Genomic DNA, 24,867 nt, shown 5'->3' on the forward strand with positions numbered 1-24,867 from the left:
GTGACGCTGAAAAACTAGTTCATGCATTTATTACTTCCAGGCTGGACGACTGTAATTCATTATTATCAGGAAGTCCTAAAAACTCACTGAAAAGCCTTCAGTTAATCCAAAATGCTGCAGCAAGAGTCCTGACAGGGACTAGAAAGAGAGAGCAGATTTCTCCTGTTTTGGCTTCCTGTTAAATCCAGAATTTAAAATCCTGCTCCTCACATACAAAGTACTGAATAATGTCTGTCATGGCAGACGACCGCCCCTCCCTGAGCCTTGTTGTGCTGGGGATTACTTCCTTTTAAAAGGGTTTTTTCCTTCCCACTGTTGCCAAACTCTTGCTCATATGATGTCATGTGATCTCTGGGGCTTGTTCTCTATTATTATAAGGTCTTAACTTACAATATAAAGTGTGTTGATGCAATTGCTGCTGTGATTTGGTGTTACACAAATAAAATTCAATCAAGCTGAATTAAACTGAACAGAATTGAATCGACACTCTTGAGTCTTTTTCTGTTTTTCAGGAGCTATTTTTCTTCTTCGTTATCGTGACCACAGAGGATCTGAGTGGGTTGAACTCTTTGCCCTACTTCTCTCAGTCTCATTAATCAACAAGAACATGTTTTTAACAGAGTGTTTTTCTTCATCCTGCTCCTCTTCTTCCTCCTCGTCTGCCACCTCTTGCTTGCGACTTCCTCCTCTGCCTCTCAGTCTGGGTCCGCCAGCTCACCCCAAACTTTAAAACAGCAACAAGTGTGAACATTTCTGTGTCGCTGTGTGAAACTGAAAGAAAAGACATGTGCTGACACTTTATCGCCTGTCAGCCGTGGTCACTGTTATGCATTACAGTGCAAAATGTCTGCTGTTTAAGGAGAATGAGTGTAAAGTCCTGCAGAGGCTACAGACGACTGAGATGAGGATGGGATTTCAATGAGGATAAAACTAAATGAGACACAAAGCAAAAGAGTCATTTAAGGTGGATCATGTGACGCAGCATGTGATATGATATTTGGGTGAAAATGAGCATCCAGGTGTTGCCCAGCTGTCAGCCTATGAGGCTCCAGCTAATCGTTACCCTCAACTGGAATCGTGGTTAAGAAAAGAAATGGACGTTACAGTTGAAAATGATTAAAAATGCAAATTTTTGATTTGCAAAAAAATACCAAGTGAATAGTTTTTAAATATAGTTTATGGAATATTATGATTATCAGTGGTGGGCTCGAGGGCCTGGGTGGATGCTGTCACTGTGCTTCACACACCGTCCACGGCGCCTTGTTGTGCTATTTAAAGATGAACTTAGATTCTTGTGGAGCTTTTTGACATGTAGCATTCATCAGTCCATCCCAGCTGTCACAGGCAGAAGGCAGCTACACCCTGCACAGCGCGCCGTCACCTACGTCCAGCTTAGACTCACCAGCTGAGCTAACAAACATGTCTGGCAGTGTGGGAGGGGAACAGGCCACGCAGACCACCAACCAAGACCACGCTGTGAACTTACAGTTTATATAGTTTCTTTAGACTTTCTGTAACTTGTTCTTTATTACGTTTCATCTCTGTTTATGCTCTGATTGGTGGATGCGTGGTCAGGCTATGAACCTTAAAGATTCAAACACACCGAACAGTCAGTCGAAATTTCTGTGATTTTTTTTTAGCACAGAGATTAAAACACGTGATGTCATAAACGAGTCTGTAGTTACTGTTTTATAAGTTTTGTGGAGTGATGGATGCAGACTGTTTCGTGCGCGCAGCAGAGACACAAACACGCGGCTGACGGACGGAAACGATGTTTTTATGATTTCTTCTGACAGCCTGGAGTTGTTGTAACTCTGCTGTGACGTCTCCGTGACGATGGTTGTGATATAAAACCTGTGGAGCTACTTTCTGGTGATGCTTGGTGTTTGTGAGACTCGTGCCTCGAGGCTCTGCTTTTGTGTTTTAGTTGCACCGGAGCTCGGGTTGCCTCCGTCGGTCGACCGTGAGGTTGCAGCTGCAGTTGCTGCCGTCACGGCTCGCTGATTGGCTGCTCGCTCAGTTCCTCCTGAGGAAATCACTCCTTTTATAGTTAACGGAGCGCCGCGCGGTTGTTTTCCGGGTTCACACTCGCGCAGCATGTAGAGGAGGCGGACCGCCGGGAGACACCTGGACCACCGCGGACACACCGGAGCCCGGACGCACGGCATCGATCCGCACCTATCGATCAGCTATCAGTGAAGGTGAGGGGGGCAGAGGGGGGCCGTGTTGTGGGGAGCGGGAGGGTGGTGGTGGATTTGCAGGGAGGAGGGGGGCGACCAGTGCTCTGGGTGGATCCTGGTCTCAGATCAGACATGTCAGGTCCTGCAATCCGCAGACTCCGAGAAAAACTCCGCAGGCTAAAAAGTTCGTCCTCCTGCAGCCGCAGCGCCTCTGCCCGCGGATCACGGCTCAAATCCGCCTCAGCGCCAATCTGGAGCTCCGTGGCGCTCCGGGCGAAGCGGCGTGTTTGTGCCGCGGGGAACGAGCCGCTCGGTTACGCGTTTTTACGCAGACAGAGCCGGAGCCGCTGGCACGCACTGCTTCCGGTCAGCCCGACTGTCGGGCGGCGCGAGGAGCTCTGTGATCAAAGTTTAACGCAGCAGACGAAGCTCCTGAAGCGGGCTCACAGCTCTGAGACTCCCCGAAAGAGGAGCAGAGTCTCCGCTAAAAGTGCGGAGGAGAAAGGAGAAGCGCGCACTGATGAGTGAAACTGTCAGCATCATCATGGCCGACTCGTGTTTACTGCACAGCAGCTCACTTTCAGCTGCACATCACTGTTTATGGATCCTGATGAATCCAGTTAAACTCTCATTGTTTCAGCTTCATTTATCAAACATGGGCGTAAAATCATCAAACAGCAAAACGTTTAATCCGCTGATCTTCACCAAAACACCAGCTGCAGATTATAAAACGATATAAACTCTCTTATCTGTGGAAAGTGTCTCAGCTGATGAGCTTTAACTTATGTTCTCCTAAATTTACTAACCTGTTAGTTTAACTCGCTCCTCTAAAAGTGAGATTAAGTCAGTTTTTGAGTTTATTTTATTAGAAAATGTCCTGAAATAAAGTTTAATAAACTGCTTTAAACTTAAAATATACAAACGTTTGAGGTTTATTCAGTGTTTGAGTTTCTTCATTAGCTGTAAAAACCAAAGTCATATTAACTGATACTATATTAAGCAGATGTAACTTTCGACCCTTAAGTACTTAAGTAAATATAAGTAACTATGACTCAATGACGCTGACATTACTGATGTTTTAAGTAAAGTCAACTTTTCAGCGTTTGGTTTTAGGTGATTAGTGCATTAGTTGATACCAGTTTCTAATAATATGACTTGTCGTGTCTCTGTGGTCCAGTGGTTTACACCTTCACCTCACAGATTGATGTCCCGCTCGATCCTGGGAGGAGACACAAACTCAGCCTCTATTTAGTGTAAAGTGTTTAACTCTACATTAAGTCGACGTAACTCACAGGTCGACACATTTTATTTCAAAATGTGCCAAACTAAAGTCGTCTGAAGCCGAGCTCTTATTTTGGGATATCTTTTAACGTCTCTTCAGTTCTGCACACTGTGAATAAACCAGCTGGTGTAACTCGGCTGCTTTAAGCTAAGATGATGTTTCCTGAGTTGTTTTAAATAAAACCATCTTACAGTGAATGTTGGATCAAATCTCCAGCAGTGAGGAACATCTCAAACAGAAACAACTACATGTTTAACCAGAACAATCTGGTTTATGTGCACATCAGCAGAGTTTGGAGGAAGTTTGAGCTGTTTCACTTAAGTATAATTAGAATCACCACCAAGCAAAAATAAGTTTGTGCACAGCGACGCTGAACTTCGAGACCTCAGATGCGTTTTATTGCAAATGCTTTGACATTTGAGTCGTCGTCATTTCGCTCTCCTCTGTTTCACGTCAGCTGAGAGTCCCCGACAGGTGATCACAGCTCGGTGTGGCTGCTGCACAGACTGATGGTGGCAGAGCAAACAGTAACTGACAGATACATGCAGTAATATACTCGAGTACATGTGAGGCTCCAGAAATGCTTTTTTCTGTTCACTCGTTGTCTTTTGGCTGACAGTACTATCAGCACAGTGTAGATTAGTCGTGAAGCTTTCAGGAGAAAAACATTTTCTGCGAAGCTCCGGCCAGTTTAACTCGTTGAATGTCAGGTTTCAAGGGTTTGATGCTTTTCTCTGATGGTAAATGTGTAAAATCTGAGTGTTTTTGGTGCCTCAGGCCAAACCAGAGCCTCAGACTGTCCTCATCAGCACCAACAGCCTCTGTGCCTCCAAGCTTGTATAACTCCTCCATCCTCTAACATCCAGCAGTCTCGCTGTTTGCGGTTCACATCCACATGCTCTGAAAAGGTTTCTCTCAGAGTTTGAGCTTAGTTAGTTTTATTCACCTGCTCCAAACAGACTTGGAGCATGAAACTTGTGCAGGAGTACCAAAGTCTACATCAGGGTCAAGCTGCTAATTTTGTGAAGTATATATAATATATATGCTGCAATTCCTCTAACGTCCACTGGAGGCTCCAGCAGTGAGACTCTCATGTTTAAACTGATACCAAAACTTAGCTTCACCTCAGCTGACCCGAGTTCCTGAACGTCACCTCTGGACTGTGTTTGTGTTGTGCGAGGCTTTAGTGAGATTATCTGCCCACTAGTGTAACTGCAGTGAGGTTAATGCACTGAGACAATACTAAGTCTGAGCTTCGGTGGTGCTGAGTGTAGGATCTTAATCAGATTTGGTTGGCTGCACTAATTAGCAACACTCCATTTTTTATATACAGTACTTGCAGTAGACACGCCCTGTCCAGCTTGTTTGGGCGGCGACTCGTCTGCGCTGGTGGTTGGTTGAAAGAAAGTGATGTTTCCCCCACATCACAGGCTCTGAAGTAAAGACCTGGCGGGGAAAATGAAGCGCACACTCATTTCTAACGAATCTGCTTCAAACTGTCGGGATGAACGGTTCCTCATAAAGAATTTTCTGCAAACCACATGTTCCTTAAAACAACGTCACATTTCAGCGGGTTAGTTATTAATGGAGGATTAGTTAATTTTAGCTCCGCTGCTTTAAACACCCACTTAGCTCCCAACTGACCAAACAGCGAACAGAAAACCGTTATTAGCACTTTAAAGAAGTAAAACAGCACCTCTGGTTTTTATATTCAACCCGCCGCAGTTCATTCAGCATAAGAGGAACTTTAGTTTGACACCAAGCAGAGAAGCAGCTTCACACTCTGACATCTCATTTATTTCTGCACAGCACGACACATGATCGAGGATCTCTTTACAGCTTGTGAATATTCTCAGAGGTTAACAGAGCAGCTGACTCAGATTGAGGATAAATAAAGAAAAGACTTATAAATGTATCACGTGTATTATTCTGGTCTGTCAGCAGATCAGTACATTTAGCAGCTGGGACTCTGCAGAAAGATGAGAATGTGACGTTTAGCACATCAGTTTTTCTCGTGTCGGCTGCTTTGTGCTCTGTCACACTTGCAGCTCAGCAGGCGGCTTGAAAGGTGTTATGATAGGAGGTGATTGCAGAGAAAGTTTGCAAGAATGTGCTGAAATGAACTTGAGCTTTGCACACGGGCTTTAAGTGACTGAAGCTGTGCCGTAGATAAAGAGGAAATCGCCAAGGATTAGAGGAGCAGTTCACGTAAATGCTCAGTGTTTCATGTGTGGAAACTTCCTCTGCAGCTGAATGTGAGCTTGGTGAAACATTACGAGGTTTTCTGTCGTCGTTAGAAGACAAACTCAGAATAGATGTTTTGGTTTGGTCTGTTATCGGTGCAGCTTGGACGTCGTGTCTTTCTCACCTGACCCGAGCTGCTCGGTCTGCGTTACTTCCTCTGTTTTTAAATTTAGGCCAAACTTTCAGAGACTTCATCACTTCCTCTTTTGACTGTTTTCAACAAGCAGGCGCTGCTTCCAGTTCAGCTTGCAGGCCGCAAACGCAACGCAAGCAAACGTTTTCTTTCAGTTTGAATCGGTTTGCAGCTGAAACTTAAACTCTGACAGAAAGCTTCGGTTTCCTCTGCAGCAGATTTCACACAAACGCACCGTTTCTCCAGTAAAACCCACTCTGTGTCGCCCACTGTCCGTTTGTTGTGTTTCCTCTGAGGTAAAATCTAGGTTCCACTTCCACCTAATGCAGACATGCACGCACCAGACACTTTATTAGGAACAGCAGTGAAATGATGCAGCAGCTCTGCAGATACTAAACTAAAAACTGCAGCAGCCCGTGAGGCTGTCGCTCCTGGACAAGAACATCAGATCATCTGAACAGAGAACCAAAACCTGCAGCTTGTTTCACATGTGGTGTGACATCAGCAGCAGTAAATCTGAATGCTCAGCATGAATGCTGCCTGTCAGCTGGGCCGGTCAGACATGTGAGATGATTAAAAACACTGAAATTACAGAAAATATGTCCCAGAGTCTCCGACTGATGTGTAGTGAACAAACAAACTGACGTCCTTCTTTTTAAACAGCAGTGGAGTAAAAACTGATTTCACTCCACGTTAGCTTGTGTCTCAGTGAGAGACTGTAAATAAAAGATGGATGTGGCCGGCGCTAGACATTGTTGGTTGGAGTTCACATTTTGAAGCCTTAGCGGTGATGTTTTGTCTGCTGCTGTGGTTTTAATGAAGCCCCGAGTATCCATATTTGGACGAGAGGGTCAAGCTAAGCTGAACTAGCTTGGTTAGCAGGCTGCAGATACCTGCTGATTACTGTTAATGTCATGGACTCTGAAATCAGTGAATCACAGTGGGCATGGGCATCTTTTATATACAGTTTATGGCTGATCTTGTCTCTTTAAGTAATCCAGACCGACTCTGTGATGTTGAGGTCTTTATCCTGTCTTCCTTCTCTCAACCCAACCCAGGGGTGGGCAACTCCAGGCCTCGAGGGCCGGTGTCCCTGCAGGTTTTAGATGTCCTTGAACCAACACAGCTGATTTAAATGGTTAAATCACCTCCTCAACATGTCTTGAAGTTCTCCAGAAGCCTGGTAACGAACTAATCATGTGATTCAGGTGTGTTGACCCAAGGTGAGATCTAAAACCTGCAGGACACCGGCCCTTGAGGCCTGGAGTTGGACACCCCTGCCCCAACCAATCACAGCAGATGGCCCCGCCCCTCCCTGAGCCTGGTTCTGCTGGAGGTTTCTTCCTGTTAAAAGGGAGTTTTTCCTTCCCACTGTCGCCAAAGTGCTGCTCATAGGGGGTCATGTGATTGTTGGGTTTTTCTCTGTAGTTATTATTGTAGGGTCTAGCTTACAGTATAAAGCTCCTTGAGGCGACTGTTGTTGTGATTTGGCATTTGTATAAATAAAGCTGAATTGAACTGAGGTCGGGCCATGTGTTCTTCTTCTTCTGGATAAAGATCGTTGTTCTGGACTCAGACTTCAGTCCTGTGGACTCAAACATCCAGAGTGATCTTTTGCTGAATGTTTGCATCGATGCTAATCTAGCTGCTCCTTTTAGCACAGACCTGTTAGCATCCAGCAGGTTTAGGTTTATGGCTACGTTCACATTCACCCCTCCATACTACCAAGTGGGAATCTGACACCAGAGGCCAAAGTGTCTGTTTGACTCTTCATCTGAAGAATAAGCAGCTCTATTTTCTTGGTTTAGGGTTAGCATGTGGCTAAAATTCTAGCTAACCCCAACCTGAAGTGTTTCACCAGTGACCTGGTGAACGTGAAGAGGTTTAATTGCATTTCTTCATTTAACCGTGTTTTTGTTCGGCCATGTTTTCCTCTGTGACTCGTCTCTGACTGCTGAACATCAGTGTTTAATGTGTGAGGCTGAATTTTCACTGTGAAATCAGTGTTTTCACCTCTGTTACAGTGAGTGTGCGCACAGTGAGTGGTATCGATTGTGCGAACACATTGTGTCTTTATTCTTTATTCTTCTTATTTAGTGCTGCATGTAAAGGCTGCGGCACCCACTGCTCTCTGTCGGTGTTTCTTCCAAGCAGTTAAAAGTCTCACTACATCTAAGAGACGTGAAGAAATCCTGATCTCATCCTGTTAAATCTGTGCTCACATTCTGTGTTTGGTGTTGATGTGGTGACTCAGGCAGCTCGGATCCATTTAAAGGGTCAGTTCTCAGACGCCGGGAGGATTTCTGTTTATGTTTCCAGGTAAAGCCGCTGAACAGTGCTTAAGTTTTCTACTTACCCCACACTGGAGGTTTCATAAGCTCTGACAGATATTGTGGAACACCCCATAAATTACAAAACTGTGAAATAAAGCCAAGCTGGTAGGGACACGCTGCACCAGAACTCCAGCGGTTTCATAATGGAAGCTCTGATTCATCCCAGATTGGGTGTGACAGAGTTCGGAGGGCTCCTCTCCGAGTCTGAGAGACAGAACGTGAAACTCTGGACGCACTGAGGAAACGCAGGCCTGCAAACACAGAAAAACCACAGGTGGAAATGTGAAATATGAACCAATATCCTGGCTTGGATCAGGTATTGTCAGTGTTTCACGTTAAAGACTTACTGTTGAAGCACAGCATCCAGTAGCTTTGACCTCTTCTTCTTCTTCTTTTGCCACCAAATGGAAAATGAAGCTAAAGATCTTAGCAGCCTGTTACAGACTGGCTTCATGTGAGCTGTGTGCTGGTTTGAAAAGAATCTCAGTGATGCATCGATACCTGTGTCGTTGTGTTTGAATACTTCAGTGTGTCGGTTTAAATGTTTCATCGTCCTGCAGCACGGCTGCATCTCTGTGAATCGCACGTGTGCAGCTTCGCTGACCATCGCCGTGATTGTTTTTACAGCATGGGGAACCTGATCAAGGTATTAACCAGAGACATCGACAACAACGGTGGAAACTTCTTCCTGGACTTTGAGAGTGAGACACACACACACACACACACACACACACACACAGACACACACAGACCTGTGTTCACGTCAAGCTGTTCAGACCTTTTCTTTAAGCTCACCTTTCACTTAGTAAACAGTAAATACAGAAAGTCTTTGTCAACATGAAGCTTTTGAGTTTCTTTATGTCACCGGGTGGGTGGGTGTGGGTGGATGTGGGTGGATGTGGGTGGATGTGGGTGGGCTTCAGTGAAAGAAGGATTCAGACTGTGTAGAAAAGCTCAGTGATTTGTGTGACTGTGTTGTTACTGTTGCAGCGTGTCGCTGCCCCGTCCGGGTTTGTGGTTGCCAACATCAACAACGTTGCTTTTTGTTTTCAGGCCAAAGTTCAACAAAAATGTTCCTATTAAATATTTTTACACATAAAAAATCTTATTAACGAGTTCTTTACTTGATCAGCAGGTTAGGGTTGGGTTAGTGAACACGTTAAATACTGTGACGACTGTGACGTCAGGAAACGAACAGACAGTTCGACCTTTGACCCTCATCTTGTGTTTCAGACGCTCAGCCCTCACAGTCGGAGACGGACGTGTGGGAGAAGGTGAACCAGGTACTGACGGAGGCTCAGGTCATCCTGGAGGACCTGCAGTCGTACAAAGGGGCGGGAGAGGAGATACGACAGGTGAGACTGAGCACACAGACGAAGACATGCGTGTGTGTGGGCCGTTATGATTACAGCGCCGTGCGTGAGAGTGATGTCACAGGAAACGGCGTCAGTGTTCTTCCTGTTATCGTGCAGGAAAAAAGATTTCTCACTTCCAGCAGTGAGAAGTCACAAAAGCGTATCAGGTGAAAGAGCGAGAGCTCGGAGCACAAAGGCATCAAAACGTCTTTAGATTTGGTGTGATTTCCACTTCCTGTGGATATCGCAGTGATCTCACATGCATCCAAAATAATCTGCGTGCAGATTCCATGAAGCGTTTACGGCTTCGCCGCCGGCCTGTACGGGTCGCTCCGGTTCCTCACGCCACCGTGGACACGCCAGCTTTTTGTTTCTCGTCGCCGAAGCTTCAACAGAGGAAAAACTAACTCGGGCTGCAGTCTGGGTTTGAGACTTTTATCAAATATCAAGTTGCTGACGTCGGGACGTAAACGCACCGTCTGCTCTTTGTTGAACTTTCCAGCAGGAAAATGATCGTGAACAGTCTTAGTTTGGTATTTTCATCCTTGATAGTCGACTGTTTACAGGGTGGATGCAGTGACGAGTCACAGAAGTCGATAAATCTGTGTAAAGATGTTTCAGTGTGAGAAGCTCGAGGATCAATAAAAACTTTGATGATGGCAGACGCAGATCTGCCCGAGAATCTGTGATATCTGAATTATGAGAAGTTATAAATATGATCATTATGAGGAAGATGAGGTCTCTACTCTGAGTTCTACTTTCCTCTGATAAAGCAGATCTGTACAGGTCACATGATGAAGGCGACCACAAACATCAACGTAATTCGATCCGATTCAAGAAAAAGTCATAAACAGACGCTGCTTCAGGAGGTTCAGTTTTTATAGTTTAATTCTTTGTAAAACTGTCTGTAGTGTGAGAGTGAAAGTTTAAAAAGTAAAAGGAATGAAAACCACACAAAGGAAGCAGCGGAGTAATTTCAGGTGTTTCTGCGTCTATGAGCCAGACTGTGCTGTCAGCGATCGGAGAGAAAACAGGAACAAATGTTTCAGTGCGAGCGTGTTTTTCACTCGCTGAGCCGTAAATGTAAACGCCGTCAGCAGGAAGTGGCGAGAGCCGTCCACAAGAGGGCGATCAGCTGAGCCGCTCCCTGTCGAACAGTGACACAGGAAGCAGCTGATTGGGTCACAGCCAACGTGAAAAAGCAGAGAAACGTGCAGGAAAGAACAACAGCAGTGTGTGTGTGTGTGTGTGTGTGTGTGTGTGTGTGTGTGTGTGTGTGTGTGTGCAGGCGATCCAGAATCCCAGTGTGGAGGGCGTGCAGGAGAAGGCCTGGTCTGCTGTCGTTCCTCTGGTTATAAAACTCAAAACCTTCTATGAGTTCTCCCAGAAGCTCGGTAAGAACCACGGACAGCTGCTTCAGCTTCAGCGTGTTTGAATATTACAAACAAAACAAAAAGGAGCAGGAAGAAGCATAACCTTCTTTAATAACCTTTTTCTGTTTGAGCTGCTCCTCTGTATGTATTTGGTTTCATAACCACGCACACAGATGCAGAAACGTTAGCAGCTAGCGTTCACACTGAGCTCAGGTTACTGAAATCAAAGAGGTTACTTTCCCCACAGAGAGCAGCCTGCAGTGTCTCCTGGACGTCCTCACCAGCTCCAGCTCCACTCCCACTCAGCACCTGGAGCAGAAGCAGGCTCTGGCCCGGCAGTTCGCCCACATCCTGCACTTCACGCTACGCTTCGACGAGCTCAAGGTCCGCTCCCCCTCCTCCTCCTCTGCTCTTCGTCTCTGTTATTCACTGCTCATCCTCCTCTTCATGTTCTTCATCTCCTTTTCTGATTGCTCCAGATGACCAACCCCGCCATCCAGAACGACTTCAGCTACTACCGTCGCACCATCAGCCGCATGCGAATCAACAACCTGTCTGTAAGCAAACAGCTCAAAACACAATGATTGAGAATAAAAACACAAATGTGTAAAATGATGGCCTGTATATAAAAGATGGCAGCAGCCCAGGCTGTAAATGTCTCAGAGAACAGAAGCTTCACCTCACAGGTCTCTGCAAACTTACAAATCTCACTTCTATTGATTTAAATTCACTTTATAAACGTACAAACTGCCACTTTTTCAGTCTGAAGCAGGCAGTGAGGTCAACAACGAGCTGGCCAATCGGATGTCTCTGTTTTACGCCAGCGCCACGCCGATGCTGAAGACGCTAAGCGACGCCACGTCGAAGTTTGTCTCAGATGTAAGTTCCTGCACACTTTCACTTCTGATTCAGGGTTTCTATGTCTTCACTGCTGGAGGTTTTTTTACATCCTTCAGTACCGCCCTGAAATGTTACCTGAGGGAACTTTTCTTTACTTCCTGTCTGAGCCTCCTGTTCCTGGATGCTCACATTACACATGGGCCCTTTCTCAATTCTCGCGTTCTCGGTGAGCACGGACATCGTGATGATGTCACAGGTCCGGAGTTTTTACTGCCGTCCCCTCTTAATTTAACTGTGAGTAATATGTTATGAAGCTTAACTTTAATCACAGCCAAACCGATTTACTCAGGAACAAATAAAAAGCCAAAATAAGCCAAACATTAACATTTAGAAGTGATCTAAGTGACTTATATATCATGTTTAACCTCAGTAGTGAAATCTCTATTAATAAAAATAGTGTACATGTACATACGTGTACATACCTTAATAAAAACAAGCAGGTGAGATGTTAGAACGCTTTTATTTTTATTTTAGTGGACACTCAATACAATAGACAGCTTTTAGGGTTTGTTTAACCTGAGTAATCCTCGACCTCGCTGTCTGCTGTGGAGCTGGCGGGTCACAGACGTCTCCGAAAACGTCGGAGCTCGTTTGGAAATATATGATATCTTGATAAATCGAGCAGATATTTGAAGTTTACACAGCTACATTCTCGCTTGAAAAGAACTTAAAAGATTGTTTTGTGACCCAGAAAGAGTAATATTTAAAAGTTTTTAGCCCCGCTCGTCCGCCATTGCCGCGTTTGAGTTTTGGACGAAATGCATTCTGGGATATTTAGCTGTACCAAGTCCACACAAGTCACCACCGATGCATGCTCGATAAAACGGGCGGAGCGAGAACACATCCGGGACTTTTTCGCGTTCTCGGCTTGATGCGTACTTCGAATTGGAACAGTACTTGGTCTCCGACTGATGACGTATCACGAGTACACGAGAACGCAAGTACGCACAAGTACGCATATTGAGAAAGGCCCATGATCTCAGTCTCTAGTATTGAGGTCTGTGTACGAGCTGCAAACTGCAAACTGCTCCCAACCCAGTTCATCTGCATGATGTCATATGGTGAGAGTGCATACTGAGGCCTCCACCCACCTACAACAGTTAAACAGCCGGCCAATCAGGTGAAAGCTGGCTTAAAGGCTGAGGAGCTAAAACAGAAGATTAAAGCTGCAGAGGCTCAGTATGAGATTCAGTCTGTGTACTTCAGGACTTTTTTATTTGCAGTTTTTTTAATATACAGAACTGTATTCTGGTTTTATTTGTATAACCCACCAGCAGAGGGCAGCCTCAGCACCGACTGTGAAAACACAGTTTGATGAACTGATTCTGATTTTTGTCGCTCAGCATCCAGAGGTGCCGATCGAAAACACGACAGACTGCCTGAGCACGATGGCCAGCGTGTGTAAAGTGATGCTGGACACACCGTAAGTCCTGACGTGTCCCTGAACGCACCATGATCATCGTTTCTCTGAAGCAGATTCATGACTGTGTGTTTGTGCGCAGGGAGTATCGCAGTCGTTTTGCGAGCGAGGAGACCGTGTTATTCTGCCTCCGTGTGATGGTCGGCGTCATCATCCTGTACGACCACGTTCACCCAGCTGGAGCCTTCGTTAAGACCTCCAATATAGATGTAAGTTAGCACACATAACCCTGCACACTTCTGTAACGATCTCCTCACAGTTTAAGAAAATCATCCCCGTTGTTGTTTCCCACGAATCTGCTGAGCACGAAACCTCAGCCTGTGACTGCAGGGATCAATCAACGTTTGGTTTTTGGTGCTTTTCAGATGAAAGGGTGCATCCGAGTGCTGAAGGAGCAGCCGCCCAGCAGCGTGGAGGGTTTACTGAACGCTCTCAGGTGTGTACTCGCCGCACAAACACATCAGAACTACCAGCACAGCCACACAGGCTTTAAACGAGCTCCACCCTCTCCCCCCTGCAGGTACACGACCAAACATCTGAACGATGAGACTACCTCCAAGCAGATCAAGAACATGCTGCAGCAAAATTAACCCGACATGAAACTGGAAGGCTGCAGGGAGGTCACAGTGTTTGGTCCGAATTTCAAAAGAACTACTGAACAAACCTTTATCTAATATTTCTGTGATTATTGTTTTAAACTGTCATTTTGAAAAAAAAAGCTGTTTTTGTTGTTAAGAAATTTTTTTTAAAAAAGGGAAAAAAGGACATAAACCAAGAACAATTGGTTAAATATGAACTCGAGCCGCATTCACGTCGTGTGTGGTTTACAGGCCACCTGGTGGACATTAGCAGTAGTACAGCTGACTTAATGTCTTAAATCTCTTTTGCTGGTTATTGCAAATTTACAGAAAGTCACACATGCAGAAAACATATCGGCGCCCTCTGGTGGAGGCATTTGTTCCAGCCTAAAAGCATCCTGATGATGATGTCGCATCCACACCAAAGTTTACAAAGAAGTTAGGAAAGTAAGAAAAGCCAGTGAACAGAGTGTCACTCTGGCCTTTTAGAGTTCACGTTGTAAATGCAGGAAACAGAAGTAAACAGGAAAGTTCACCAGTGGCGATGATGATGATGATGATGGACAGCCATGTGGGTAAAATTTCAGACGCATGGAAAACCTGGAGGTCTGCCTGCAGCTGATTGGGCCTCATTCATAAAACAGAAACAATCAAAAGTGAGGTCGCAGCAGTTTGATGTCAGAGGGCTTAAAAAAGTCAACCACACGACTAAAATCTCCAAACTTGCAGAGCGAGGTCGTCTGTAACGCTCAGTGACGTGAATGCGGCTCGGTCGCCTTCAAAGCAGCACAGATCAGTCAGCGTCCATCTGTTTGAGTGTTTTGGTGGTTCAATCACCACTTTGGCCTCTTTTCCATCACAATTTATTTTAAGAACCCAAGACAGCTTTTATCTGATCGAACTCCTCGGCTGTCGTTCCTCAAAGAAAAAAAAACCCTCTGTGGTTATTTTGAGGATCTATTTTCTCCAGCAGTCCTCTCACACCAGCGGAACAAGATCCAAACATTATGGAAACCATCTGAAACACGACATCACTGCCAGTCAGCTGTAGTCGAACTCCTGGAGAGGCAGATTTTATTGTCCTCTTCTGAGGATGTTTTTCCCCCTCACATTTATAAAACGAGCATTAGTATGTTTTTAGGGTCTTGAACCGCTGCTGTTGTTGTTTCCAAAATCTTTATCAAACAAAACCAACAGGAAAACCAAGCCGTCACCACGGCCGTGTGTGGAGTCCTGCTCTGCAGAACTCACTTTTATTTTTTAACTTTAATGAAATGTAGTTTGTTGTCTGCAGCGAGGCGAGGTCAGCGGTACAAACGTCACAGCCAAAACTGATTTAACCATCTCAAGCATTACAGAAGAGTTTCATCGAGCTGAGACGTTTCAGCCTGATGGTGAATCTGAGGCCTTTTCAGTGTTCTCGTTTTCTTCTTTTATGACTGTGCTGAGTTGTTCTAATTATTTGATGGTACGTTGAAGTTTCTTTGGTGGGAAAGCTTTAATTCCTCATTTGGTCCCCTGGTTTAACCAAATAGTTCTCTGTGGTTTCATGTATGTTCTTTACACTCAGCTCAATTTATCTTTCATTTGTTAAGCTTAGACTGAAACATTGTTGAGGTTTGAAATCCTCTAACACAAAACTGTCGGGGGGAGGGGAGGGGCTGAGAGCGGGTATCAGCCAACCAAAGAACCACTGTGATGATGATGATGATGAGGAGGATGAGGTACGAGGGAAACCGAGGAGGACTTTACTTTGGGCCGGCTGACTGGAAACTTTGAGCTTCTTGTTTTGCTTTGTATGTTAGCGCTGCCGTTTCAGGGACTGTATGGCATTAAGTGTTTGAAATGATGTCTGTGTTGGCAAAATAAACTTTTTACATTTTTAAGAATGACGCGTCTGTCTCTCACGTCATCATCAAGTCCTGAGTGGGAGCGTCCACACAGCAGTTAACTAATCAAAGGTTTCAGCGTCACTCATCAGACCACAGGGGGGCGCACTAAGCAGCAGGTTTGACCTTTGTGTTCGCTGGATGACGACGTCCTTCTGAAGTTGGGACCAATGACTGTATAAAAGATGGACGACGCGACACCGCCTCCTCCCCGCCATTTGTGCAAAAATGAAGCCAAAAGCTTGTGTCCAAATTCATGGGCTGCTTCCTCCTGAGGCCGCATTTGTAGACAGATTACGTCACAGCGATGAGCTGAAGGCTGTCCAAATTCGTAGACTCCTCCGAATGCAGCCGACAAATGCGTCCTCCTTTTCCCCGAATTTGAAGGATGGGTCGGGTGTGTCCTTCGTGGCCTACCATATCCCAGAATTCATAGCGCGGCCCAGCCAAACTCCAGTTTCCAACAATGGCGGCCGCTACTAAGTTTTAAAATTACTCTTATTAATCTTTCTGGGTCACAAAATAAACTTTTAACATATTTTCAGGCGAGAACGTGGGTGTGTAAACTTGAAATATCTGCTCGGTTTATCAAGATTTCGCGTATTTGCAAAAGTGCTTCGACGTTTTCGGAGCATCTGTTACTCACCAGCTCGAGAGCTGACCGAGAGCTCGAGGGTCACTGAAGCCGCCGAGAACGGCACAACTCCCGGCACATCATTTTAAGATCACCGCAGAGTTTCGCTACTCAGGTTAAACGTAATATATAAGTCACTTAGACAACCTAAAAATGTTATTGTTGGGCTTTTTTCAGTGTTTTGTTTGTTCGTGAGTAAACCGGTTTGGCTGAGATTAAAGTTATTAGATTAAATTAGATAAAATAAAACTTTATTAATCCCCTGGGTGGGTTACTCCTTGGTTTTTACTAGGGATGGGTATCGTTTAGGTTTTCTCCGATACCAGTACCAAACCGGTACTTTTGAAACGGTGCTGGTGCTTAAACGGTGCTCAAACCGGTGCTTAAAGAATGGAGAACACACACTTTGTCCAAAAACCTCTCATGTTCAGCTTTTTTTTTTGTAAAAAGATAACAATGTTAGCCTTTTCTGCAGCTATAGGGGATATATGGTATCACTCTTGGCTGGAAGCAGTGCTTAAGCAATGGAAAAAAACACAAACTTTGTCCAAAAACCTCTCATGTTTAGCTGTTTCCCTCTTTTTCTTTGGTCATTTTAGCCTTTTTGGCCAGGGTGAAGGGAGTATCTGCCATCAAACAAGAAGACAGCCGCATGTAGCTATGATGGTGTTTGCTAGTTCACCTTACGTGCATTAATGTAATAACGTGGTTAGCCTACTCAACGTAAATTACACACGAACAACATTAAGCTACTCACGCAGAGAAGAATGGCTGCTGCTGAACTTCACCAGCAGCTCCCTCACAGGGAAATCTTCAGCACTCCTCCGTAGGCCCGCCCCAGGAGATGGATAAACCCAGCATTTCATCAACACTGTGATGAGACTTTTGGTTTGTGTAATGTTATAAATACTCGGATACTCCCCAGAGGCTCCAGACTTTTACATAAAGATATTATATTCAGTCCTGTAGAAAGTTATATATTTAAAAATATGTGATCCTCTCTGGTTACTCTGGTATGAATAACTCTGAATCACTTTATGGTAAATAACACACTATGTGTAAAAAAACTGAAGGAATTCCAGATGACAAGTTTGTAGTTCAACATACAAGTGACGACCTTTGACCTTCACCAGGTTTTATTTAATTGTGTTAGAGAAAATCTCATATGCTCTTCATGCAGCTGAGTGCATCAAGTGTTTAAAACAGAAGCTGTGCAGGTCTGAGATCAGCAGCTTTGTGAAACACCAAACTGAGGTCCTGTTAATGCTGATATATAGTGACACAGTTACATGAGTGATTAATCCTTTTGTTTTTTTGTCTTTAACTTTATCAATAAAACAGCTGCAGCTTTCACTACAGCACATGTGGTACTTTAACCTTTGTACTGTTTTCATCAGTTCATTTTGCAGTTAACATGTGAACATGTTGGATGATCTGTCTGCTGTCACTGGGTGGTGCTGAGGTCTGAATCTGAGGGCAGCTCCTGTAATCACAAAGACAACAGAACCATCAAACTCACATATAAATTTTATCCCTCAATATTGAAATAAAGCTGATTCTTCTGTCCTCACACACTTAGGATCTGAAGCTCTTCTCTTACATTTTTTTCAGTATTACAGTACACTACAGTACTTTAATCCATAGTTCCTGATTAATGAGGAGTTACTGAAGTACAAGCTTTCTTTTACAGTATAATACTTGTAATAAAAGTACAGCAACGGTAATTAGTGACTGAGTAGCCCGGGGCGTTTCTCTTGATTTCTTCAGTCAGGGTAAATGCATTCACCTGCACAGATTAGCTAAACGAACCCTGACAGCCGAGTGCTCATCTTAGCTAGCTAGGTCTCAGGAGCTAGCTAAGGACGGTAGTTACGGATTAGCTTACAAACACGTTTAACTTACCGAAACAGTGCAGCGGGGCCTCGGGTCCTTCTGTCGGGTAGTCCAGTTTACTGAAGAACACCTCAGGCTGTCAGGTTAAAACACTCGGTCGTGTTTTCGTAAACGCTGGCCCTCCTCTCAGAGCCTACGCTCTATCTGCTATTCCCGAACAGAGATACGCAAGTTTCTCCGTGACTGCAGCTGTCAGTCAAAGCTCTTATGATGACGTTTCACCCCAATTTAACACAATGGCGGTAGGAATTAGAATCAAACTTATGGGAAAGGAGACCCCTCTGACATAAATCAGCATGATGAGAACTATTGATAACAAAAGAAAGAATCTTTGGAAAAAATTTATCTGAGGAGAATTAATCTATTTTAGTCTGACCCCAGTCCCATCCGCTAACATGGAGGAGGCGGGGTTTATGACCTATACTGCAGCCAGACACCAGGGGGTGATAGAGATGCTTTGGCTTCACTTTTGGGGAGCTGTCGTGTCGTCCATCTTTTATACAGTCATAGGTCGGGACAGCCTCCAGCTGTAAACCAATGAAAAGTCAAATCTGCTCCTGATTAAAGTTTTTTTTCTCAAACACAACTCGTTAATTTTTCTCCGTCAAAGGTGGAGGGAGGAGAATGCTGTAACTATAGCGACAAAAATTAATTCACGTTGCACCAAACAGTTTAATAGTTTAATAAAATGTTTAATGTGTATATTTGAATTAAACATTCAGACATTTACACTGATGTTCAGTCATGCACTGATCTCAAACACTGAAACAAATCTCGTATAAAAACCTTCATATTTTAAACGTTCCCAGGAAACATGAAAACGTTCTGCATGAATGCCACGGCTTCTAAGCGCTGAGCGTTCACTGCAGGCCGCACGCTGTGGTGACATCTAATAAACTCATAAAGCATATTGATGACATGGAGCAGAGCTGCAGGAAGCACCAAGGATTAACGGCGACCACAGGAGAAGTTCTGGGAAAGAAGAGTGAAGATTAGTGAGCGGCGGCGGTGTCACGTCAGCAGCAGGTGGGCTGTTTGCTCCGAGCGAGCTGATGGACGGAGACAGGAGCTGAAACGTGTCTCTGTGGAGAAACTGGAGGTGTGGTATCACATACAGATACAGAGCTGCAGGCTTGCACCACAGGTGTCTCTAAGTAATGCAGCAATGACGTAAAGTGCGACTTTCTTCAGGGACTTTTAAATAAGCGAGGACGTGCAGACAGCATACTGGATTTTTGGAGTAACGACAATGTTAAAGGTGGACCTGCCAGGTGGGAGGAGCCAAGAACATGCAGGTGACGGAGACTGAAATGTGGTGACTCCTAACAGGCAAAGCTACAGTACAGGAAAATAACCTTAACAGTGGAATAAACACAGGTAAGAGAATAACAGGCTCACTGTGGGATATCTCACACACGCCTGCTGCACAGTTTCCGATGCTCTCTGTGTGACGGCGAGCTTACACATCACAAACAGATGTTTATCGGGCCTGGTCTGCCAGGTAATTCTCCCCCACAGGTGCTTCCGGACTTTGTTTCCGACCTCTGTGAGTCCTTGTGTGAATTTTCAGCTTGGCTGGGTCTTTAAATCGTTTCTCACAGGTGCTGCAGGAGTAAGGCTTCTCACCTGTGTGTGTCCGCATGTGATACAGCAAATGGATGTTCTGGATGAAACCTTTTCCACAGGTGTTACAGATGTACGGCTTCTCGCCCGTGTGGATCATCACGTGCTTCTTCAGCGCCGTCAGTTCGGTAAACCTTTTCCCGCAGGTGTTGCAGATGTACGGCCTCTCACCTGTGTGGGTTCTTATGTGGACCATCAGGCCTTTCCTAGAGCTGAGACTTTTCCCACAGGTTTGGCAGGAATAAAGTTTCTCCCCCGTGTGGACGGTCATGTGGTTTTTCAGCGCCGATAAGTCTGTGAATCTTTTCCCACAGGTGTTGCAAAGGCACGGCTTCTCACCGGTGTGAGTTCTCATGTGGACGTTCAGGTTACTCGGCTGACTGAAGGTTTTCTCGCACAGTTTGCAGGAATACGGCCTCTCGCCCGCGTGGGTGTTCGTGTGGACTTTGAGGTTGAAGCTACTGTTGAAATGCTTCCCGCAAGCCTCGCAGGAATACGGCTTCTCACCTGTGTGGATTCTCATGTGGACCAACAAACTGTAGCTGCAGGTGAAATGTTTCCCGCAGGTTTCGCAGGAGTACGGCTTCTCGCCGGTGTGCGTTCTCATGTGGACGGTCAGATTGCTGCTTTGGCTGAACCCTTTCCCACACGTTGTGCAGGAGTACGGCCTCTCGCCCGTGTGGATCCTGTGATGTCGCTCCATCTGCGACTTGTGTTTGAAAACCTTTCCGCAGAAAGCGCATTTTACCGGCTTTTTACCTGCAACAGTGTTGCAGTTACCCACATCACTGTGACCTCTGTTTCTGAACTGTTTCTTCCCTCTTAGCTTGATACTCTTTCCTGACTCAACATTCCCGCTCCCTTCCCGATCTCGGCTCTCAGTTTCTTGAGAGCTGTGAGAGAGGAGCTGCTCACTGATTGGTTCTGATTCACTGTGGTCGCTTTCACCGTAAGTAAGAGTCACCATGAAGGTATCCGTCTCCTCCTTCAGTCCCAGCGGCTCTCCCTCCTGACTGCTGCACAGCTCCTCCTGCTCCTCTTTAATCTGTGGAGCTTCTGGTTCCTCCTGGTCCAGACTGGAGCTCCTCTCCTGGTCACAGAGCTGCTGCTCAGGGAGAACCTCCTCTTTACAGACGTGCTGCTGTGGGACGTCTGGAGGGACACAGAAAGGTTTGTAGTGTGATTACAGGAAAAGTAAAAATATTCTAGAATCTAATTTTGATTAGAGATGAAATGTCAGATTATTTGGATGCACCTGAGAAACAGCTGCTGAAGGCTGACAGAGTCCTTCAGCTCAGGGTGAGGAGAGCCCTTTTGTACATGGAGTAGTTTAGGTGTTTTTTTTCAGGTATTAATAAAAATATTTTGTTTTGCCCTAATTTGACCTTCTTGAATCATTTTTCCAGAATTTCATTCTTTCTTGCAACTTCCTGAGGAGTTTTGTAACATCATAAAAACATAAACTGTTCATAAACGTTAAAGTCAGAGATGCGCTAACTTGAGCCAGCTGTGACATCACAGTGAGACGTTGGCTTCAGCTGTCTGCTGATGCACGCACTGATAAACTGGACACCTCAGTGTACAGAGACCCAAACATTAGGCTAAAAACATAGAACGTGTGTTTCCATCACTGACTTATTTATTTTTAATGTGAAAGTGTTTCCTGTTATTTACAGTCTGGTTAGTTTGTCCAGTCTCAGCTCCTCACACTGAGGTCTGTTATTAGAACAGGCTGACGCAGCTTCGCCTGCACCACATCATTAAATAATATCGGTATAGGTTTTGGTGTGATAACTGTCACCATATCAGTGACACAGACATATCATCCTGTATTTACATTCCCCGTCTTCCCTTCCCAACATCGGCCACAAGCGCAGACATGTCCAGCGTCGCTGGAGCGTTCGCTCGACCCAACATCTGCTTAGAAAATCAGTTTCAGTTTTATTGTGTGACAACAGTGAAGCTCTGTAGAGTCACAAAGGTTAAGGTACTTTAGTTACTGTGAAACTGAAGCTTTATGCACTTATTTTATACTTTTACTTAAATATTTCCATTGAAAACAACCTCTGCTGATATTGTGCTGCATCACTGCAGGTAAAGCTGTGTCACCATTATTACACTATAATGATGCTGCTGGCACTTTGTGACAGTCGATTCCTGCACCGCTCCTCTAAAACAGCAATAAGGATCATTATTAGGCCAAATGTAGATAACACAACAACTTTATAACTTAAAGCAAAATTGGGAAACGTAATATTAAGGGCCATCAGTCAAACAATACTGTTGCTCTGGGTCTAAACAGAGCGCGTTGTGTGTGACGTCTTCTTTTGCGCATGCGGCCGCTTTGAGCGTTCACACTAGAGCACGTTTGCTGTCGCATTTTAATTGTAGTGTGAACGAGCAGACAAGAAAATCGGATTTGATCAAACAATCGGAATTGAGCATTAAGACCTGCAGTGTGAACGTAGCCTTGGTTTCTACTCCTCACCCTGTGCTCCTACACATGTAAGACACACTCGCTTCATTAGGACCACCTCAGCTTCACACACCTATTCTGTGTAACTTGATTTCAGGTTTCCAGATGACATCCAACGGTCTGCACTGATGACTGATGTCTCCCTCACGCTGCATGGTATTTTTTTCCAAAAGCAGTGCGAAGGTATCCGTCTCCTCCAATCCCAGCTGCTCTCCCTCCTGACTGCTGCACAGTTCCTCCTGTTCCTCTTTAATCTGTGGAGCTTCTGGTTCCTCCACACTGGAGCTCCTCTCCTGGTCACAGAGCTGCTGCTCAGGGAGAACCTCCTCCTCCTCCTCCTTACAGACATGCTGCTGTGGGACGTCTGGAGGCACAACAATATTTTTTAAAAATGTAATAAATTAATCTAAAATAATTATATAAGCAATTTCTTATTTTAGGTACTAACACTTCGAATAAACAATGGAAAATGTCTTTGTTGTAGAAGGCAATGAGTAAAATACGACAAAGCTAAATGTCTCAAAATTAGACAAAAGAACAGAGTTCAGTTACACAGAAAAAACAAATAAGCAAAATAAAACAGAGCAGGTCTCATTGAGAAAATGCTGTGGCTCCCTGACCAGGAGAGGGCGCTGCACGCCGAGAGCAGCGACCTGAGCGACGTGGCTTCACACTTGGCTGTGAAACACACCAGTGTGAGCGGAATATTCATGTTTGTGTGGACAAAGGGCCTGACAGTGGGTGGAAAAACAAACCCAAACCAAAAATAAAGATTTTCCAGTAATTATTTTCGGTGTCCAAACTTCGTATCAAACTTTTTTAAGGCAGCGAGATGCTTGAGCAGAAACTGTTCTAAACGTGATGACTTCAGCTGCAACGAGCCAGAACTGAAGCCTTTAAATGGTAAAGGTTTACTGCTTTCTCTGCAAGCTGCTTTGTGACCCGCTGACTCCTCCCAATAACATTTTCATGCTGTATAAAAACATCACGTGTTCCTGTTCCGCTCCATCGACCACTGACTGCGCATGTTTACGTGGACAGTCATGGACAATAATAAACTAATAAAGCCGCAGAGCTGAAATTTAAGTTCCAGCTCACAGGAACTCAAATGTTTCTCTCACTGAACAGATCCTGACTGAAGCAAACATAAACACGGGTCACACAGACAAACTCAACAATGAATGACATCAGACAGACTGTTAAAAACATTAATGCTGTCACGGCTGTGTTTGTCCAGCTGACGTCACTTTCCCCTGAAAGTGTCGTCACCTCTGTGAGATGAGCTCATGGCATTTGTATCTGTTTTCCTGGACTTTAATCCAACGCAGAGCTGTGATGAGGATGAGTCAGCTTCATGTCAGACTCACCTGTGCTGTGCGGCTTTATGTCGGGTTTCCAGGTGATGTCCAGCAGTCTGCGCTCATCCAGCTCTCCCTCTGCGGTTTCCGTTATCCTCTCCTTCTTAAACTCTGTCACACACTCAGGAGAGGACATTTCTACTCCAACAGCTGAAATATTCCATCAGAGATACAAACACGGAAACGTTTTCCTGTTTTTAGTTCTCAGGTCTTCGAGCTAACGCTAGATGCTAACGCTTTCATTGTTTACATCCGGCAGATGTCACACTCTAAGGTTCCGACGGTGATACTGTCGGACTTTGGTTCCGCCCTTTTCCCCACATGGTGCAGAATCCCAACTGCTCGGTGTTAGAAATAAAATCCCAGCAGCAGCTTTACACTCCACACAGATGTTATATCTGTATGTATATATGTGTTCAAATATTATGATTTCAAAGCTCATATAAAAGCTCAGTTTATGGAACTGGTGTGGGATGTTGAGGAGGAGTTAGGAGGAGTTATACTGTGGACTGCCAGTTGGCGCGGTATAGTTATTATATGACTTTGGTTTCTTAGAATTCTCAGGCTGGTTTCATAGATTAAAACTTCTCAGCCGGTTCCCCAGTCTCTGTGTCCTCCTCTGGTGTCTGTCCATCTGTTTGATAGCTGTTCTCCTGATGGAAAAGGAGCTCTCTTCCTTTCTTTTTACAGACAGCAAACGTAAGATGTGTGTCAATGAGAGGGAGACGAGTGCAACGGTGAAGCTGTAAGGATCAGAGCTAGTAAAGGTGGATGAGTTTAAATTCCTGGGGTCAAATATTCAAAGCAATGGACAGAGAGGTGAAGAAGAGGGTGCAGGCAGGGTGGAGCAGGTGGAGATGAGTGTAAGGGGGACGTGTGGCAGACGGACAGCAACAAGAGTAAAAGAGAAGGTTTATATGACGTTAGTGAGACCTGCTCTGACGGTTTGGAGATAGCGGAGGGTCTTCACTGGGAGCGAGCAGGAGCACAGGATCAGCTAAAAGGAGGTGAAGAACTCCGTCAGCACAACACACCTGTTTTGTAGAGCAACATAACAACACTGACACATTTTAATCACACAAGAAAACAAACCAGCCACATGTTCTTGTCATATCAAACCACAATGAACCTATAAAGGCAGTGTATGTAGGGGAGAGCAGCGTGTCGTGATGTCTCAGCTGAATCATGACCAATTT

At 45.0% G+C, this 24,867-nt stretch overlaps 2 protein-coding genes across 6 annotated transcripts; one reads left to right on the forward strand and one right to left on the reverse strand.

Moving 5' to 3' along the window:
- The first annotated feature begins 1,934 nt into the window (after nucleotides 1–1,934).
- On the forward strand, nucleotides 1,935–15,687 carry LOC146496942 (CYFIP-related Rac1 interactor B-like). The gene is made up of 11 exons (XM_085140933.1): nucleotides 1,935–2,201; nucleotides 8,800–8,873; nucleotides 9,406–9,527; nucleotides 10,816–10,921; nucleotides 11,148–11,284; nucleotides 11,380–11,457; nucleotides 11,663–11,779; nucleotides 13,144–13,223; nucleotides 13,303–13,429; nucleotides 13,586–13,656; nucleotides 13,741–15,687. The coding sequence occupies exons 2-11, from the start codon at nucleotides 8,801–8,803 to the stop codon at nucleotides 13,808–13,810; spliced, it is 981 nt and encodes a 326-aa protein (XP_084997059.1). The 5' UTR covers nucleotides 1,935–2,201; nucleotide 8,800; the 3' UTR covers nucleotides 13,811–15,687.
- LOC146496943 (uncharacterized) lies at nucleotides 14,893–24,735 on the reverse strand. 5 transcript variants are annotated; one of them, XR_014870623.1, is made up of 4 exons: nucleotides 23,681–24,735; nucleotides 22,637–22,677; nucleotides 18,224–20,957; nucleotides 14,893–17,804 (listed from the first exon to the last, which is right to left on the reverse strand). XR_014870623.1 is itself a non-coding variant. In XM_085140712.1 (3 exons), exons 1-3 carry the CDS (start codon nucleotides 23,805–23,807, stop codon nucleotides 19,695–19,697), a joined length of 1,713 nt encoding a protein of 570 aa, XP_084996838.1. In that variant the 5' UTR covers nucleotides 23,808–24,734; the 3' UTR covers nucleotides 14,893–19,694. The 5 variants fall into 5 exon arrangements, 1 of the variants encoding a protein (XP_084996838.1); XR_014870622.1 differs by having other exon boundaries at nucleotides 18,224–20,960; XR_014870620.1 differs by having other exon boundaries at nucleotides 18,224–20,989; nucleotides 22,387–22,677; nucleotides 23,681–24,734.
- Nucleotides 24,736–24,867: the final 132 nt, after the last annotated feature.

Source organism: Neolamprologus multifasciatus, chromosome 18 (assembly GCF_963576455.1).
Source record: "Neolamprologus multifasciatus chromosome 18, fNeoMul1.2, whole genome shotgun sequence".
Lineage (NCBI taxonomy): Eukaryota > Metazoa > Chordata > Actinopteri > Cichliformes > Cichlidae > Neolamprologus > Neolamprologus multifasciatus.